At 50.6% G+C, this 17,096-nt stretch overlaps 1 protein-coding gene across 5 annotated transcripts in view; it reads left to right on the plus strand.

Moving 5' to 3' along the window:
* The window catches only part of ITSN1 (intersectin 1), a 257,189-nt gene that overhangs the window by 207,589 nt on the left and 32,504 nt on the right, over positions 1 to 17,096 (plus strand). For 4 of the 5 annotated variants that reach the window (XM_016947143.4, XM_016947144.4, XM_016947145.4 and 1 more), the window contains 4 exons: positions 6,152 to 6,273; positions 8,096 to 8,202; positions 14,871 to 15,054; positions 16,948 to 17,046. In XM_016947143.4, coding sequence (XP_016802632.1) covers positions 6,152 to 6,273; positions 8,096 to 8,202; positions 14,871 to 15,054; positions 16,948 to 17,046 — 512 coding nt within the window. The remainder of the gene's footprint in view (positions 1 to 6,151; positions 6,274 to 8,095; positions 8,203 to 14,870; positions 15,055 to 16,947; positions 17,047 to 17,096) is intronic. The other variant, XR_001715152.4, reaches the window with a different exon arrangement.

The raw sequence follows: 17,096 nt of genomic DNA on the forward strand, positions 1-17,096 counted from the left end.
GCTCCCAAAGGACAAGGACCAGGACTGCCTCCTTCTCACTGAACCCCGGGGCCGAGCGTGGATGCTGCTTCACAGCAGGAGTACACAACTTCATGGCTTGGAGAACGCTGGGGTTTCAGACATCAGCTGCAGGGTAAAGGGACATAGTGTTTGGCCAGAGAACTTTCTTCACGTCATATCCATGTGGCTTCATCTGCTTTTCCTACACGACAGGCCACCCCACACCTACCAGGAGAGGCCCAGGGTGTTGAAGGGAGTGCAGTTAGATTAATTTGCCCGGGAGAAGCCAGTGCAGCCCTGGGGTGCATGGGCTCACCTGGCAGGAGAGACTTGGTCCATGGGGAGAAGCCTGCAGTATAGATGGGACCTCCAGGAGCCCAAGTAGCAAAGACCCTGCTGATCCGGGGCCATTGAGCCAGAGGATTTGGGCTGAATGTCCCCAGAGACAAAAGGGAAAGGTAGATCCTTTCCCTTAAAGATGAAAGCCATCGCCCGGGCTTGCTTATTGCTCTCTCTCCTGGTCCTTCCACATGTTGTTTCTGAACTCTTGTTCTGGCATCACAATCCCCGTCACCCTGTCATCTGGCCCTTCCCATCTTTCCACCTTATCTCTTGCAGTGTCTCCTCGTCGACCTGGCACCTGGGTGAAGGCTTGCTCTTGCTGGTGCCCATAGCCCCCAGTGTATGGTCTTGACCTCCCCAGCCATATGGAGACCCAGCCTCAGGAGGGCCCCTCGAGGAAGCCTCCCCTTAGCACGAGGAGTTGCTCCCTTCTGAGGTCCTACTGTCTCCACCATCAGCACAGCACACGGGCTCTTTTTTCTTTTCTTTTTTTTCTTTTTTTTTTTTGAGACAGAGTCTCGCTCTGTCACCCAGGCTGGAGTGCAGTGGTGCGACCTCAGCTCACTGCAACCTCCACCTCCTGGGTTCAAGCGATTCTCCTGCCTCAGCCTCCCGAGTAGCTGGGATTACAGGTGCCTGTCACCATGCCCAGCTAATTTTTGTATTTTTAGTAGAGATGAGGTTTCACCATGTTGGCCAGGCTGGTCTTGAACTCCTGACCTCAAGTGATCCACCTGCCTCAGCCTCCCAAAGTGCTGGGATTACAGGTGTGAGCCACTGCGCCCGGCCTGGGCTCTTTTTTTAATGCTTGCTATTTTAATTTCTTTTTTTTTTTTTCTCGTTTTTTTTCTTTTCTTTCCTTTTTTTTTTTTTTTCTGAGACAGGTGCTCGCTCTGTTGCCCAGGCTGGAGTGCAGTGGTGCGATCATAGCTCACTGCAGCCTCTATTTCCTGGGCTCAGGTAATCCTCCTGCCTCAGCCTCCCAAGTAGCTGGGATTACAGGCATGTACCACCATGCATGGATAATTTTTAAATTTTTTGTAGATATGGGTGTCTCTCACTATGTTGCCCAGGCTGGTCATGAACTCCTGGGCTCAAGCAATCCACCCACCTCTGCCTTCCAAAGTACTGGGATTACAGGCATAAGCCACCAAGCCCAGCTGCTTGCTATTAATATTTTTAATTTAATTTTCCTGTTGTGTCTCTCCCAAGATTGTGAGTTTCCCTGAGGACAAGGACAGTATCTTGCTTATTTCTGCGTCTCTTGGACTTCAGAGGAACTTAAATATTTATGGACCACCTTATTGTATATTTTGGCCCCTTTCATACAGGAACAAGGTCTGTTTATTTGCTTTGCTCAATGGGCAACTTGCTGTGGGGGCTGGCTTCGTTTTCAAAATTCTGCTTCTCATTGGGAAAGGTAGAATAATTGGAGGTGTGGAGATGGGTGAGGTGCACTTTTTACCCTGAATGCTCTGTAGCCCTTGAAATTTTAATAATCAGCATGTGTTTATGTATTACTTTTGTAATAAAACAAGTTCTTGAAATGATGCTGTTCATACAAATATCAGTTGAGGGAAGCAAGATGACCTTTTATTGGTAAGGTTTTTTTTCCCCGTGATTTTCTCCAGGGCCTAGACTCAAAAAATCCTTCCAGAAGGCCATCACATCTCTCTCCATTTCGTAAATGTGTCTAACTAGGCAACATCTAAGGGACGGCACACAGATTAGGAATTTTATGTGGGCTGTAATAGGGGATCATTTGTAACCGCCTGGAGTCATTTGCAATATTATTTCAGCTGTGTGTGGATTTCAGTTAGTTTTGAGAATCCTTCTGTCACACCAAGATGTTCATGGAAAACCATTTGATGTGTTTTCTCCTCTCGTTTTTCCCTGGGAAAGGGGGCCAGAAACCATGTTTATCCTAGGACCCAAAGGAGGAAAAGGCCACGTCCCTCCACCCCTAAAGAAAACGCTTTTATTTGAAATGTCTTTTCCATTTACCCTACTTTGAATAATGGAGTTTTTAAACTCACTTGTTTTTCTAAATATTAAATTTTCAAAGGAAGAATATTTTTGAGTTCAAAGTGCCTATTTCAAATCTTTAATGGTTCTCTTGGTCTGGCATTCACCAGCAAGTTTTAAAGCAGCCTCCCATGGGTCAATTTGATGGCTAAAAAGATGATTCCAAGCCAACATCATTGGCACATAATGTAAAGAAGACTCTCCCCACAAAACCTTTGCTTTTCATTGTGTTCTGCAGTGGCCATTGGGGCCATCCCCCTGTCTCCAGGCAGGGTGGTAGGTGGACCTGCGAGAGGTGGAATTTGGTGGGGGCAAGCAGCCCAGACTTGCCCAGCGCTTCCCCTGACCTCCAAGCTCCATCAGCTCTGACTTGGGCCTTGCAAAGTGTTTGGACCAGAGGCCAACACTACCTGGAGCAGGAGGCCACGCAGCAGCCCTCCAGCTTGTCCCCAACTGGCCCCAGGCTCCTGGGATTCTTGGACAAATGGCCCAAATTTACCCTGAACCTTCTGCTGTTGCTCTGGCTCTGAGCTTCTTCACAACCTGCACCGTGTAAAACTTGAAGACTCAGAAGAGCTTCTGAAATCCAAAGCAAGCCAGGGCTTTTCCCCATAGGTCCTTCTTTCCGATTCCTCATCATTCTACGCGTGTCTGCTGGTCCCTCGCACCTCCATGCTGCAGACTGGAACTCTGGTCGGGTTGTCAGTTTCAAGTAACGCTAGTGTTTCTCAACAGGGTGCTCCTCTATTGGCATTTGGGGTGGGCAGTTCTGTGTCCTGCATGTTCTGGGTCACTTAGCAGCCCTGGCCAGCCTGCCAGATTCCACTATGACAACCAAGAACACACTCTCAGCCCTGGGACTGGAGTGGGATGCAGTGCAAACCTCAGCCTTTGGGGAGTGGGGACAGTACTGACCTCAACATGGTGGGGAGCAGTACCACCTTCAGCGGAGGGTGGGGCAGTACCACCCCCTGTTGAGGACCACCAGACCCCCAGGTTCTTAGCTATGCCCTGGAGGGCAGGAGTCTCTCCTCTTCTGTCCTGAATCCCCAGCACCCAGAGTGGTTAGTCCTAGCCTCATAGTAGGACATCAGTAAATATTTGCCCAATGAATGAATAAGATCTATGAACAGTCTTCAAAAGGGCCTGTGAACCCGATGAAAGTGTGCCCTAAATGTGTGCATTGTACACATGTATTCGCTGCAGCAAGAACCCATAACATCCCTCAGATTCTTCAAGGCAACTGTGGGGCATCCTTAAGGGGACATTCAGAAAACTGGCCCAGCCAGTGGCCACTACTGGCCTGATGTTTCTGTAGCTGCAAACCTCACCGCACCGTGTTTGTGCGGTGACTTTTAGAGCTACCACTCTGTGTCAATATTCTAATCTCCCTGCAGAAGGGACGGACCATCCTGAACACTCCAGGGACTCTGCTTCCGTGAGAGGGCATCCAAGTTGCCTAATGCAGGGGCTGCATTCAGCCCTTCAACAAGAAATGGCCTGAGGCCCGGGCTCTTTCACTCACTCACAGGAGAGTGGGGTAAAAAGAGGGCAGGAACAAGATATGTTTCCCCCAAACTCGAGTGTTTCTTGGGTGACCTTCCCAATAAAAGTCAAAGAACTCGGAGACATCACTCAGCTTGCCGCAAACCCAAGCTCACACAGCAGCTTGGCTGAACTGAATGAGTGAGCCCCGTGGCCTGCCTCCTTCCTGAGAGTTCATTGTTGGTGCAGCTGTTTTAATAAAAGACAATCTATGCCCTGAGGCAGGAAGAACAGTTGGGCCAAACCCGTGGCTGAGCAGAGGGCTCAAGCTCAGACACATCTGCAGACTTGTGCAAAGGTGTGAGCTCACCTTGCAGCCCTGGGGAATTCTGCTTGACCTCAGGGCAGGGGACTCTGAGTGAGGTCGAGGGTGTTGATATAATGATGACTCATTTCTGCTGCTTTCCCAGCATTCTCCTGCTGGTCTTGGGTTGTTCCTGTCCCAGCAAGAGAAGCTACAGCATCCAGAAAGGACAATTGGCCCAGAGAATGGACAAAACCAAGGGCTGGAAGCACCACAACCCGAGAGTTAACCTCTAAAGCAGCAAAGCATTTGCCAAGAAATCTCTGATATCATTTGCCCCAGAGGGATCATACAATTTGCAGAAGCTTTCAGCATATAGGCTAGATCAGTCATGACCCCAGATAACTCCCTTGAGAGAAGATGGAAACTCGAGGAACCCCTGCTAGGCCACAGCAGGCTTCTTCAACATTAGTGCGCCAAAAAACAATCCCCTGGAGAGCTTGTTACATCACAGATGCCCAGCCCCCAACTCCAGAGTCACTTCAGCCGGGGCATCTCTAGCGAGCTCCTAGGTGACGCTGATGCTGCCAGCCTGGGCACCACGCTTTGACAACCACTGGTCCCCAGCAGGGGGTTTTGCACTGTGCTCCATTGCGCCCCCTTGAGGGGAACAGAAGGGATGGGAAGAACAAGTAAAGGGGATTCAGCCCGGACCCTCCCACCTACATTCGGGACACTTCTGGGTCTGTCTTCCAAGTCTGGCTTCTGTGATTAAATAAAGAACCTCTGATAAAAAGGAGAGGTGGGCCCAGGCCTGCACATGGGATGCTCCCAAGAACCAAGCCTCCCTCCTGCTCATTCCAGTGTGTCTGGGGCAGGAGGCTCAAACGTTCAAACAAAACCCCAAATAACAAGCTAAGTGGGCAGAGTCATGAGTGAGCCCCACTTCCAGTGCAGGCACCATCTCAGGGCAGCGGAGTAGCCCTTCCCCTCGGGCAGCCTTGGCCTCCGTGATGGTCTTGTGCCAGGCTCTCTGCAGTGGGAGGGACTACTCTGTCTGTGGCAAGCTTGCTGCTCAGCTGCCCCAGGGACCAGGCAGCAGCCTTGTCCAGGAGAGTGTGCCCAGTGCTGTCTGGAGGCACCCTGCATCTGCCTGGTCCCCAGGACCATCAGAGCCTCAGCACAGCCACCTCATCCTCCACAAACCAACCTCGACATGGATAACCCATGGCCTCCTGGAGCTCGGGGATAGAGCACAGCCTCTGCAGCCCAAGTCTCAGGGTTTGGCTCTTGCCTTCACCACTTCCAAGCTGAGAGACCTGGGGCCAGTCAACCTGTGTAAACCTCGGTGTCCTCGTCTGTGAAATGGGGATAATTCTAGTATAATACTTGAGCATTAAATGCCGTTCACCACCTGACATGGTGTGAGCCCTCCAGAGTTTTGGCCAATCGTCATTGAGTGTTTTGTTTTCACATTATTTTCGTGTTTCTGATGAAGCAGGAGTGTGCCACCTGTATCAGTTTCTAGGGTGCCCTAACAAACGACCACAAACGGGGGGACTTAAAACAATAGGAATTTATTGCCATACATTCCTGGAGGCTGGAAGTCTAAAATGGAAGATGTTGGCAGGTGCCAGCCTCACTCTGAGGGCTCGGGGTGTGTCTTGGTTTGGAAACACATCACTCCAGGTTCTGCCTGTCTGTCTCTGTCTTCTTCTCATAAGGACACTGATCATATAGGGTCAGGACCCAACCCTGAGTATGACTTTATCTTAATTTGATTATATATGAAAAGACTATTTCCAAATAAGGTAACATTCACAGGTACCAGGGGGTAGGGCTTCCACATATTACTGGGGAGGACACATTTCAGCCCATGACCCCACTGGACTGGAGCAAGGCCTCAGGGCCCAGCAGCCACGAGGATCTTCCGTGTGAAGTTGTGTGGGCTTCCCCAGACTGTGCTAAGTTCTCCCAAATGGTTGTGTTTTCCAGGGTGTTCAGACTTACATCTCTTGGATATGTTGACCCCAACTGAAAGAAAGCGACAAGGATACATCCACGAGCTCATTGTCACCGAGGAGAACTATGTGAATGACCTGCAGCTGGTCACAGAGGTAAGGGAGCTGGTGGGGCAGGGGGCACAGCAGGGGGCGATGACGGAGGGAGAGGGGAGGGTTCCGTCAAGGAGGTCTATGTCCTGATTCTGAGCCCAAGAAACTTTCTGATGTTTGAGGAGCATCTGGATGGCAAATGCTATAGGAGATTGTGACCGCAGAGACGATTCGTTGCTTATCCATGGCCAACATTGAGTCATTCCCACAGAGGGACAGAGATCACTTAGCCAAGGGCAAGTGAGTCCCTGAGCAGTTGATGGATGGAGTCATGTGAACTGAGAGTCTGGAGTCCACGCTCTACTCAGAGCAGCTCAGCCACCAACCAGGAGGTGCCATGGAGCCAGCCACGCCGCCCTCCTGGCCCGCAGTGTTGGCATCTGGAAATGGGGGGCCATCTGGCTGCTGTCTCGAGTCATTCCTGCCATATATTACCCTGAGACAAACCTGTCACTGAGAATGGCAACGTTTCCTCCCAGGCCCCCACAAAACCCCCTGACCTGAGTGATGCCTCCTCATCTTGTCAGTCCTCCCAGAAGGGCCCTGGCCACCTCATCCAGAACTATGGGGAGATGCGGAGCCCGGCGCTCCTGCTGCTCAGCAGGCCTTTTGTCCACGTCCATGGGAAGATGCCATATTGGGAGACAGGGATTTGCAGAGATGGACCTGCAGTTTGGAGAGTGCTGTGGTAGTCTGGAAACCACCACACCAAACGGGTGTGAAACCATCTTGTCTGATAGTCTTAACATCCAGGAAAGACGCAGCAGGGCTCGCCGCTGTTGGAGGAGTACAGGGTGGGTTGTTGGCCGCAGGACCACCATTAATACTTAGGAAGCATTGATGCAAATTCAAAAAGGTGCCCTTTTCTCAAGATGTTTGACTGTTATTAAATATGCAGTTCAGGATGTCCAGGGTGCAAGTGTCACTCCTTAGATATGGCTCCTTTTTGCACTCTGCAAAACGCACCCCCATATGTGGTTGCCCTGGTACATGCCGGGTTCAACGTCGGCTTAAGGACTCCTGTGGAATAGGGCTCCCAGGGAGCAGCCGCAGCCCAGCCAAGTTTATGTCGAAGATGGGCTGTCCCCTTCCCTAAAGAGCCTTCAGAAGCGCCTCCTGTGGGAGAAAATGACCTCCTTGCAGGCGGGGGCTTGCAAGTGGAACACGGGGTTCCACTGAGATCTGTGATTTACTGAGAGTTGCTCAACCACACAGAGCTTGGAGGGGCTCATTCATTTTCCAGAGCCCAGGAGAAGGGCAGCACTCACCCCCTTGTAGCGGGCCTGCAAGTGCTGGGTCTGTCCAGGGTCAGCCCAGGAGGCTGAGGACACAGCGATGGAGTCAGTCACCGAGGTGGCCACTGGCTTATTAGAGGAGCTGCCGCCTGGGCTGCTCCTCTCAGAAGGCCCTCGGTTTACCTATGCAGATGAAGGGACTGTCCACAGCCACCGGCACCTTTAGGCCCCGCTTTTCACACCGGTCCAGCCCCTCCCAGTGCGCAGGTGAGACCGCTTAGCCTGCGTGCATGACTTGGTACCGGCCTCCCTGCTTGTCTGGTGGAGTTAAGACCTGTCTCCTGGAGACTTCAGCTGCCCTCCTTCCCCTGTAAAACAATGCAGGCTCTGCTGGGGACCCCCCTCCAGTTTCCAGGGCAGAGGAGGGGCTCTCTGCTTCAGAAACTGCAGGAAAGCAGGCGTTCACCTCTGGGCCTCTCAGCCAAGGTACAGACACCTGAGCCCTTTCCCTGCTCTCAGCGGATCGGTGTGTGAGTGTGTGAGTTTTAAGCTAACTGCTTTCTGAACTGCTTCGTTTTCTGCATCTGTAGATTTTTCAAAAACCCCTGATGGAGTCTGAGCTGCTGACAGAAAAAGAGGTTGCTATGATTTTTGTGAACTGGAAGGAGCTGATTATGTGTAATATCAAACTACTGAAGTAAGCCTCTCCTCTAATCCCCAGCCTGGCTTGGCCTCCTCGGCTCTCGTGCACTCGCACCTCTGTGGGTCTGTGTGTCCTTCTTGCATGCTGCCCTGTGCTTCTTTCTGGCTTTTTTTTTTTCTTCTCATTGCCACTCACAAACACCATCACCCTTTTGTGCCTTCATGCTTTCTGGAAACGCACTCCGAATCTCTCATTGCAAGAGTAGGTTGCCTGGGCACCCCAGAGCCTGCTGTTGGGTGAATTACTGTGGTTGTGAATTTCCAGGGCTAGGGCGACGCTGGCTCCTGATGGTGCTGGCTCCCTCCTGGGGCGTGGGGCTGCCCCCTCCACGCTTTCCCTCGGACGTGGGATCCCATGGGGGATTATTGGTCTTTTGAAGCATTCTTGGCCCTGCAGATGGAAAAATGTGGAACTGTTCACTGCCTAACGTCAGCAGTTCCTCAGGATCACTCCGGGAAGCTGGCCCTAGGCTGGTCGTATTTTCTTCCAACTTTAGTTTGCAGAGGCAGCTCCAGGGCCAGGAGTCAAGAGACCTGGGTTTGGATTCTGACTTACTCACTGCCTTTCCTTTTTGAGCCTTAGTTTCCCCATCTGTAAAATGAAAGGGTTGGATTCGATCATCACAAAGGTCTCTTCCAATTCTTAGAAAAAAAAAATCTGTATCCACCACGCTCTCATTGTAACATCACTTGCTAGAACACAGATTAAGTCACAGCCTGCAGGGCGCGTGATACTCCCTGCTGGGAGGAAGGGCCACCCACTTCCTGGGCCCGAGGATGGAGGGCAGGCTCCCAGAACCTTGCGTCCATTCCTGATCTTCATCCGTGTCATTGGGAAGTCCCCATTTCCTAAACGTGGTCTCTGCATTGTTCTTATAAGGTAATTTCAGGTCCCCACTTTCCTGAGCGTGTGTTTGGGAGTGGATGGAGGGATGGAGAGGAGGTGTGGAGAGGTGGACATGAAGAAAGATACATAATGTCTGCTGGCTTGGTGCTCTAGAAGACGAATGATCCAAGGTGACATCAGGCAGGCTTTTAGAGAAGGTCTGGACTCCACTGCCCGCGCCCCCCGCCACCCGATGCCGTGGAAGCCTTTCGAACTTAGGTCTGGTGTCAGACCCTTGGGCTCACATCCGCTATTGCCTCTGGCTGTGTGTCTTCTGGCAGGTCACTTTGGTCCCTGGGCCTCAGTGTTCTCGTCTACATAGACGATAGCTGGGCACAGTGGCTCACGCCTGTAATCCCAGTGCTTTGGGAGGCCAAGGTGGGTGGATCACTTGAGGTCAGGAGTTTGAGACCAGCCTGGGCAACATGGTGAAACCCCATCTGTACCAAAAATACAAAAAGTAGCCGGGTGTGGTTGTGGGTGCCTGTAATCCCAGCTACTAGGGAGGCTGAGGCAAAAGAATCGCTTGCACCCGGGAGGCAGAGGTTGTAGTAAGCCAAGATCGCACCACTGCACTCCAGCCTGGGCCACGGGAGTGAAACCCTGTCTCAAAAAAAGAAAAAAAAAAAAAAAGAAAGAAAAGAAAATATACCTGTAAGTTAAAACTTTTTTCCTTGGGCAGCTATCAGTGGGGGCTGGGGGAGGTGGGAGATGTTTCTGAGCTTCCCAAGTAGCCCTTAGAGAGGGCTTCCCCCACTTCAGGGTTGGCCTGAGGGAAACTGGTGCTGGCCTCAGCTCCCCATACCTCTCTGTTGTCTTTTAACCCCCATCTGGGAAGAAGCAGCCTCTTTCTTGAGCTGTGTGGGGGGCCAGGCCTGCGTGCTTCTTCCTCCTGTCGGCTCTGACTTGCTCCACAGTTGTGGAGGTGGGAACTGACAGCCCTGTTACAGCTGAAGCAGCGAAGCTCAGAGAGGCTGAGTGACTTCCCTAAAGTCACACAGTAGGGTGGCTGCTCTGTGGATGATGCCTAGGTCCCGGAATAGAGACTCCGCCCAGTCCTGCCCCCGTGGAAAAAAACATGGGCCCAGAAGTCAGACATCCCAAGTTTTTGTCTGGGCTCCGGACCCTTCTAACTAGTTTTGGGCATTAAGGTGGCAGTCATGGTGCTTGTCCTGCCTACCATGCACGGTCATTCTGAGAGCAAGGGATCGGGTGTCCCAGGGGCACGCCGTCCATCAGGGCGCTGATGTGTACAGGGGCTGCTGGCTTCCCTCCATCCCAAGGTTCTCTATCCCCGTTCCTCTGATTCCCGGATTAGCTTGTTTGGACTAACTGGCTCATGTCTTCATGCTCCAGATAAAATCTTATGTTGAACCGTAGCCTTCTGGGGACCTGATTTCTTTTTCTTCTTTTCTACATTTTACTAGAAAAAATCTCAAACATACAGAAAATTTGAAAGAATTGTAGAGTGAACACCCACATCATAAACTGGACAAAGAACATCGTGCTGTATTTGCGTGGCTGCATAGACATAATTTCTTCATGCCAAGGAATAACTGTGATGAGGGGAGATCGAGGGCTCCTAGCAGCCGAGAGAGGGAGGCATTTGAGGATAAGAAGTTAAGGCAGCAATCTCTGGAGTGCCACCAGTGAGCGGCCATATGTCTGCTACTCCTGATCCTACAGTCCTTGTATTTGGGGGGTGGGGCAGGGGGTAGGGCAGTTATCAAACAAGTCAACAATAAATAAATAACATGAAAATAAAAAGGGCTCACTGGGACACATGGACTTCCTACTAATTTTTTTTTTTTTTTTTTTTTGAGACGGAGTCTCGCTCTGTCGCCCAGGCTGGAGTGCAGTGGCGCGATCTCGGCTCACTGCAAGCTCCGCCTCCCGGGTTCACGCCATTCTCCTGCCTCAGCCTCCCGAGTAGCTGGGACTACAGGCGCCCGCTACCACGCCCGGCTAATTTTTTGTATTTTTAGTAGAGACGGGGTTTCACCGTGTTAGCCAGGATGGTCTCGATCTCCTGACCTCGTGATCCGCCCGCCTCGGCCTCCCAAAGTGCTGGGATTACAGGCGTGAGCCACCGCGCCCGGCCGACTTCCTACTAATGATGCCTCATTGAGGGTTAGAGCAAATGGCTGGCTCTCTTGTGAGGAAGCTGAGACCTGAGAAATGTGCCTTTCATAGACAAGGTAGGGCAGACAGGTCTAGAACCTTATTATATCCAGAGCCTGGAGCAGGACCCTCAGGACAGCTGTCAGAAATGATGGCAGAAGGGCCGGGCGCGGTGGCTCATGCCTGTTATCCCAGCACTTTGGGAGGCCGAGGTGGGTGGATCATGAGGTCAGGAGACTGAGACCATCCTGGATAACACGGTGAAACCCCACATCTACTAAAAATACAAAAAAATAGCCAGGCGTGGTGGCAGGCGCCTGTAGTCCCAGCTACTCGGGAGGCTGAGGCAGGAGAATGGTGTGAACCTGGGAGGTGGAGTTTGCAGTGAGCTGAGATCGCACCACTGCACTCCAGCCTGGGCGACAGAGTGAGACTCCGTCTCAAAAAATAAATAAATAAATAAATAAATAAATAAATAAAAAAGAAACCTCATCTCTACTAAAAAAAAAAAAAAAAAAGAGCTGTGCATGGTGGCGCATGCCTGTAATACAAACTACTCAGGAGTCTGAGGCAGAAGAATTGCTTGAACCCGGTGGGGGCAGAGGCTGCAGTAAACCAAGATCGTGCCACTGCACTTCAGCCTGGGCAACAGAGTGAGACTGTGTCACAAAAAAAAAAAAAAAAAAAAAAAAAATGATAGCAGAAGGGAAGCAGAAGTGAGGTGGGGTGACCAACCCAGGTTTGGGGAACTGTTTTTTATCAAGAGGCTTTCCTGTCCCCTCGATGGAAAAAGAAAAGAAAAAAAAAATAAGAGCTTGTCCCAAAACAGTGTTTTTCTTAAATATTTGACTCATCTTCTTTTTAACTTAAGAAGAATGGATTCCATTTTATCTTGTTTAAGCAGAAAATGAAGGAAAAATAAAAAATAAAAATCAGTTTGGGGTAATGACAGATGGTGAGAAAGAAGAAAAAAAGGATGTGGGGTTGGGAGAAGGAGAAGAGGGAAGGAGAGAGGGCATGGAGCAGATGGTGGGAAGTCCAGCAGGGCGGGAAGTGCAGAGGCTGAGGCTGGGACCAGCAGGGAAAGGCTTGAGGGTGAGATGGCGGGAGCAGGGCAGCCGCGTCTGGGAAGATGGGCAGGTGCCCAGAGCAGCTTGGAGGCAGTCGTGGTGGGAGGTGGGTTGGGGCCTCTGAGGCTGTGGTCCCAACCATGGGCTCTGGAGTCAGACCTGGGTTCCAGGGTTACCTCTGTCACCTATTAGCTCTGAGACTTGGGTCAAGTCACTGAATTTCTGCATGCCTGAGTTTCCCCAATAGGAAATGGGGATAATAATATATGTAAAACTCTGTTTGACACATAGGAAGCATTAATAAATGCTAGTTCCATGACTGTCCACTTGGTCTGCAGACTTCAGAGGGTTACAGACACTCATGTGTTCAGCAATCATTGAGCGCTCTTTGAAACATTTGTTAGCCAGTTAATTGCCTTTTGCAGTTCAAGTCCTCTCATCTGTAAACCTTTCTAGGAGACTGCCGATCAGCTCACCACAAGCAGAGTACTCTCAGGGCTGTGGCTGCAGCAGCCGAGTCACATGATCCCTGGGCCTGGTAACACCTTGCGGTCTTCATAAGTCTTTGCCTATACAGTAGACCATCCTGGATGAAGACCCATGACTGAATCTAATAGGTGCCTAGTCCATAGTAAATCAGGCTTGAATTTTAGGCCTGTCTGCTGGTTGGGTAACTCTAGTCTACAAGTGTGGGTCTGCAGAACCCAGGAACTAATTCCTCAAGACAATCACTGTCTGCAGATGCTCTTTCTTCTTTTCTTTTTTTCTTGTCTCTTTCATCCTTTAATAAAAAACAGGCCAGCGGCCAGGGCCGGGCACGGTGGCTCGTGCCTATAATCTCAGCACTTTGGGAGGCCAAGGTGGGCGGATCACTTGAGGTCAGCAGTTCGAGACCAGCCTGGCCAACATGGCGAAACCCCATCTCTACTAAAAAAATAAAAATTAGCTGGGCATGGTGGCGGGTGCCTGTAGTCCCAGCCACTCAGGAGACTGAGGTGGAGGTTGTAGAGCTGGGATTGCACCACTGCACTCCAGCCTGGGCTACAGAGTGAGACTGTGTCTCAAACAAAACAAAACAAAACAGGAGAAGGAAAGGGTGAAAGTACTTTTTATTCACTTGTTAAAAAAACTACTCCTCATAGGAAAATGATGGAATGATGGAATTTCTTCCTGTTTCCATTCATTGCAAGTTTATAACGTGGCTATCCAGGGCTCTCATCCCCCCAAATTATTGGTGTCATCACCCTTGAGCACATTTTTGCTCGTTGTGGTATTTCACACCAACCCCTCAATGGGGCAGTGGCCTTTGGGCCATCCTGAGGACACCAAGCTGCCACTGCTCCCCACACCCCAGAGGCAGCCAGTGCTGATCTCCCCATGAGGGCATCCACTTCAGGTGGAATCGCTGACTGCTCACACCACATCATTTATGGTCCCTAAGTTTTTCTCCTTGGCTTGCCCGGTCCAAGGGACTTTATTTTAGCCAAAAATGTGGGAGAAAGAAAAGAAAGTGATCTGAAGTTTTTAAAGCTTAATATAAATATTGCAGAGCTTCCTTGGAATTCAATAGCCTGCCCCGTACCTCAAAGGCTTCTCCAACATGACCATGAAAGCAGCCAAAGGCATTCAATAGGGACATCCTCCCAGCCTTGTGTTAAAGTCATAGGTTATACCATTTTGTTCCATCTACCCATCCATCCACCCATGATCACTAACGAGGATAGCTGAACACACCCATGGCTTCATGTTGTGGTCCTGCCATGTAGTACATTGCTGTCCTTACTGTGTATAAGCTCAGTGCCATGCCCTTCTTCCAGATGCTGGTGTTAAGGGTTCACATGTTGAAGTTGGGAGAAGGGAAGCACAGTCCTAGTTACCATAGCTCTGAGCACTCACACTGCAGGCAGACCCCAGAACACACACTTCCCAGTCCCATCAACACCTCTCCTGAATTCCAGGATATACATTTTTTGGGTTCATTGGCCCATTATCATAGTAATAGACCTCTTTTCCGAACTCCTCTTAATTTAGTTAACTCAGCTCTAGCAATGAAGCAGCGAATCACAGAGGTAGTTCAAACAGTCATTTATACCTGGCTTTTGCTGAATCTCATGGGATTATTTTGCCAAGGCATTTGTTTTGCCATCTTAATTATGTTCTTTTTAGCCAAAAATCATCCTTCCCCATCCTCTGGCAATAGCAACTTCCCTTGGGCAGAAGTGTCTCCTGGAAATAGGATCAGTGCTCAGGCCACATCAACCTGGGGCTTTCACCACCGATAATCTGTGTAGTGAGGCATCGACACAGGGGACCCATTTGAGTTGTTCAAGAAAAAAACTCCGTATTTCTGCACAAGAAAAACAAATTGTAACAAACAGCCACTCTGCCAAAGAAAAATGCTCTGGTGCTACCTCTCTGTAGCCCTAGACTCATTTCTTTCTCCATTCCTTGTCTCCCAAATAGATCCTTTAGTGGCCCTTGAGGCTGTGCCCCTCACACACATTCTGTTTCTGTGCAACCTAAGTGTGCTGTGGTGCTGTCAGATAGCGTGAAAGCAGGGGGCTCACCTCCCGTGTTTCCGTGCAGAGCGCTGAGAGTCCGCAAGAAGATGTCCGGGGAGAAGATGCCTGTGAAGATGATTGGAGACATCCTGAGCGCACAGCTGCCGCACATGCAGCCCTACATCCGCTTCTGCAGCCGCCAGCTCAACGGGGCTGCCCTGATCCAGCAGAAGACGGACGAGGCCCCAGACTTCAAGGAGTTTGTCAAAGTAAGGAGCCAGGCTGTGCAGAGACTGGGCCCCAGAGTGGCGATCTTTGGGCAGCTGGATGTGTGAGGGGCTAATTCAAAAGTCTGCAAGCGTGTTCCCACTAGATGCCAACAGGGCCTAGGGTCTTGGCTAAGCCTTAGGGGACTGGCACTCACTGGCAAGTGTGGCTGTCACCAAAGGGGTGGGCTTGGAGAGGAGGGGTGAGCCCTGGGCTTGAAAGCTTTGAAAGTGTCTTTAGGGATCTGTTTTCAAGATGCTATTGGTGTTATTTGGATGCATGTTTAAATCTTTCATTTCATTTGCAAGGCCCAGGCAGGTCTTAGATTTCCTCTTGTGTTTAATCGCCATATCCTCAGTTCTTTGCTGGTCTCTGCCCTTCACTTGCAGAGGGAATGGCCAGGACTCCCAGTGGCCCCTTCATTCCTTTCGCAGTTGGTTCTGCTTGATGTGCTCCCGCCTTAGACAGCCTGTGGGAGTCAGTGTGGGATGCCAGGACCTCTTCCTTGGAGGTGGCAGGGATCTGGAGAGTTGGGAGTCCACCAGGGGATGTTTGGGGAGGTAATGCGGATACTGCTGGAAGACCTGCAGCTCTGGGACTTGGCCTTGGCCAGTGTGGGTCTCTGCTGGCCATGCTGGGCCATTCAAACAGCCCCCACATCTCCTGGAGAAAAAAGGGAGGAAGAGAATAAAATAGTTTCTGTGAAACAGGTATCTTTTGATGAATAAACAACAAAATAATAGTAACAGGCATATCTTTGGATCTCATGCATTTTGGAGACAGGCCATCCTCACCTGTCCTAGAGTGGTGCTTGTGGAATCACTGTGGTGAGGCACAAGCGCAGCCTCTTGGTCAGAGCCTCATGTGAGCTTGTTGTTTCTGCCTCTCATGGTGTTTCTCAGCCTAGACTTGCCAGCCAAGGCATGGGGCACTCTGAGGTCATTCCAAGGGGAGAAAGATTGCTAAGAAGGAGGCCTTGGGTGGATGGAGACGAGAGAGCAGATGCTGAGCTGCTGGGCGCCATGGACCACTTGGGGTTTCAGCCAAGGGCTGGGCTCTTCCTAGGCCCGAGCAAGATGAGTTCATTGTTGGATGCACTTGAACTTCAGGGAAGTGCTGACACCAGCCCAGAGCAGGGGCCTCATTGTCCCTCCCCGCCCCTCTCCTCTTCACCTCTCCCCACCTCCTCTCAGTGGGAATGTGGCACGTCGTTGCCAGCTGCGAGGTGTTCCTGGAATGATGGTGTCCACAGCTGGAGCAGGTCCCGGTGCTGACAGTTATCAGGTCTCAGGGCTCCAGTCAATGCAGCTGCCCATTTCTAAGGCATTAAAACAGACCACAGCCTTTGACAGCTAAGTGGCCAGACCCTGAAACTGGAGTCTTGACCCCCGTTGTCTGAGCTCCTCTTTCTCAGCCCTGCCTGGAGTTCCCAGAGGCACGTGCAGGCTCCACTCAAAACTAGACAATGAGATTTAGCCCTTCCAGCAGTTCTGGGGTGTAAGAGGAATTTTTCCTCTAACCGTATAGTCTTGTGACTCTTGTTCCTGGGAATGTTATAAAGTTTCTGCAGACATCCAGACGAAATATTCTCTGTAAAGCCAGAATCTCATCTCTGTGCATAAGGAACCATGCATGCCATGGAGGGTATGCTGAATCCAGAGTGCAGGGCTTAACCCTGCTGGCTGAGTCACATCTGTGGGTCTCCATTCTCCATCTGGAAAGTGTGTCATCCTGGACAGGGTAACTAGTCAGGCCCTTCCAACCCCAGGTCTCTCAGTTGTCATCCAGATAAATGAGATAATGGGTGGAGCGTCCTCACTGACATTAGTACTGATGTCACTAACTTTGGATTTTGCAAGTTTCTTAAGTACATTTAAAAACATCTCTTATTTCAGAGATTGGCAATGGATCCTCGGTGTAAAGGGATGCCACTCTCTAGTTTTATACTGAAGCCTATGCAACGGGTAACAAGATACCCACTGATCATTAAAAATGTAAGTACCTGTCTTGCCTTTTCAAGCAGGGGACGGCTTTCTCTGTATTG

This window comes from Pan troglodytes, chromosome 22 (assembly GCF_028858775.2).
Source record: "Pan troglodytes isolate AG18354 chromosome 22, NHGRI_mPanTro3-v2.0_pri, whole genome shotgun sequence".
NCBI classification, from domain to species: domain Eukaryota; kingdom Metazoa; phylum Chordata; class Mammalia; order Primates; family Hominidae; genus Pan; species Pan troglodytes.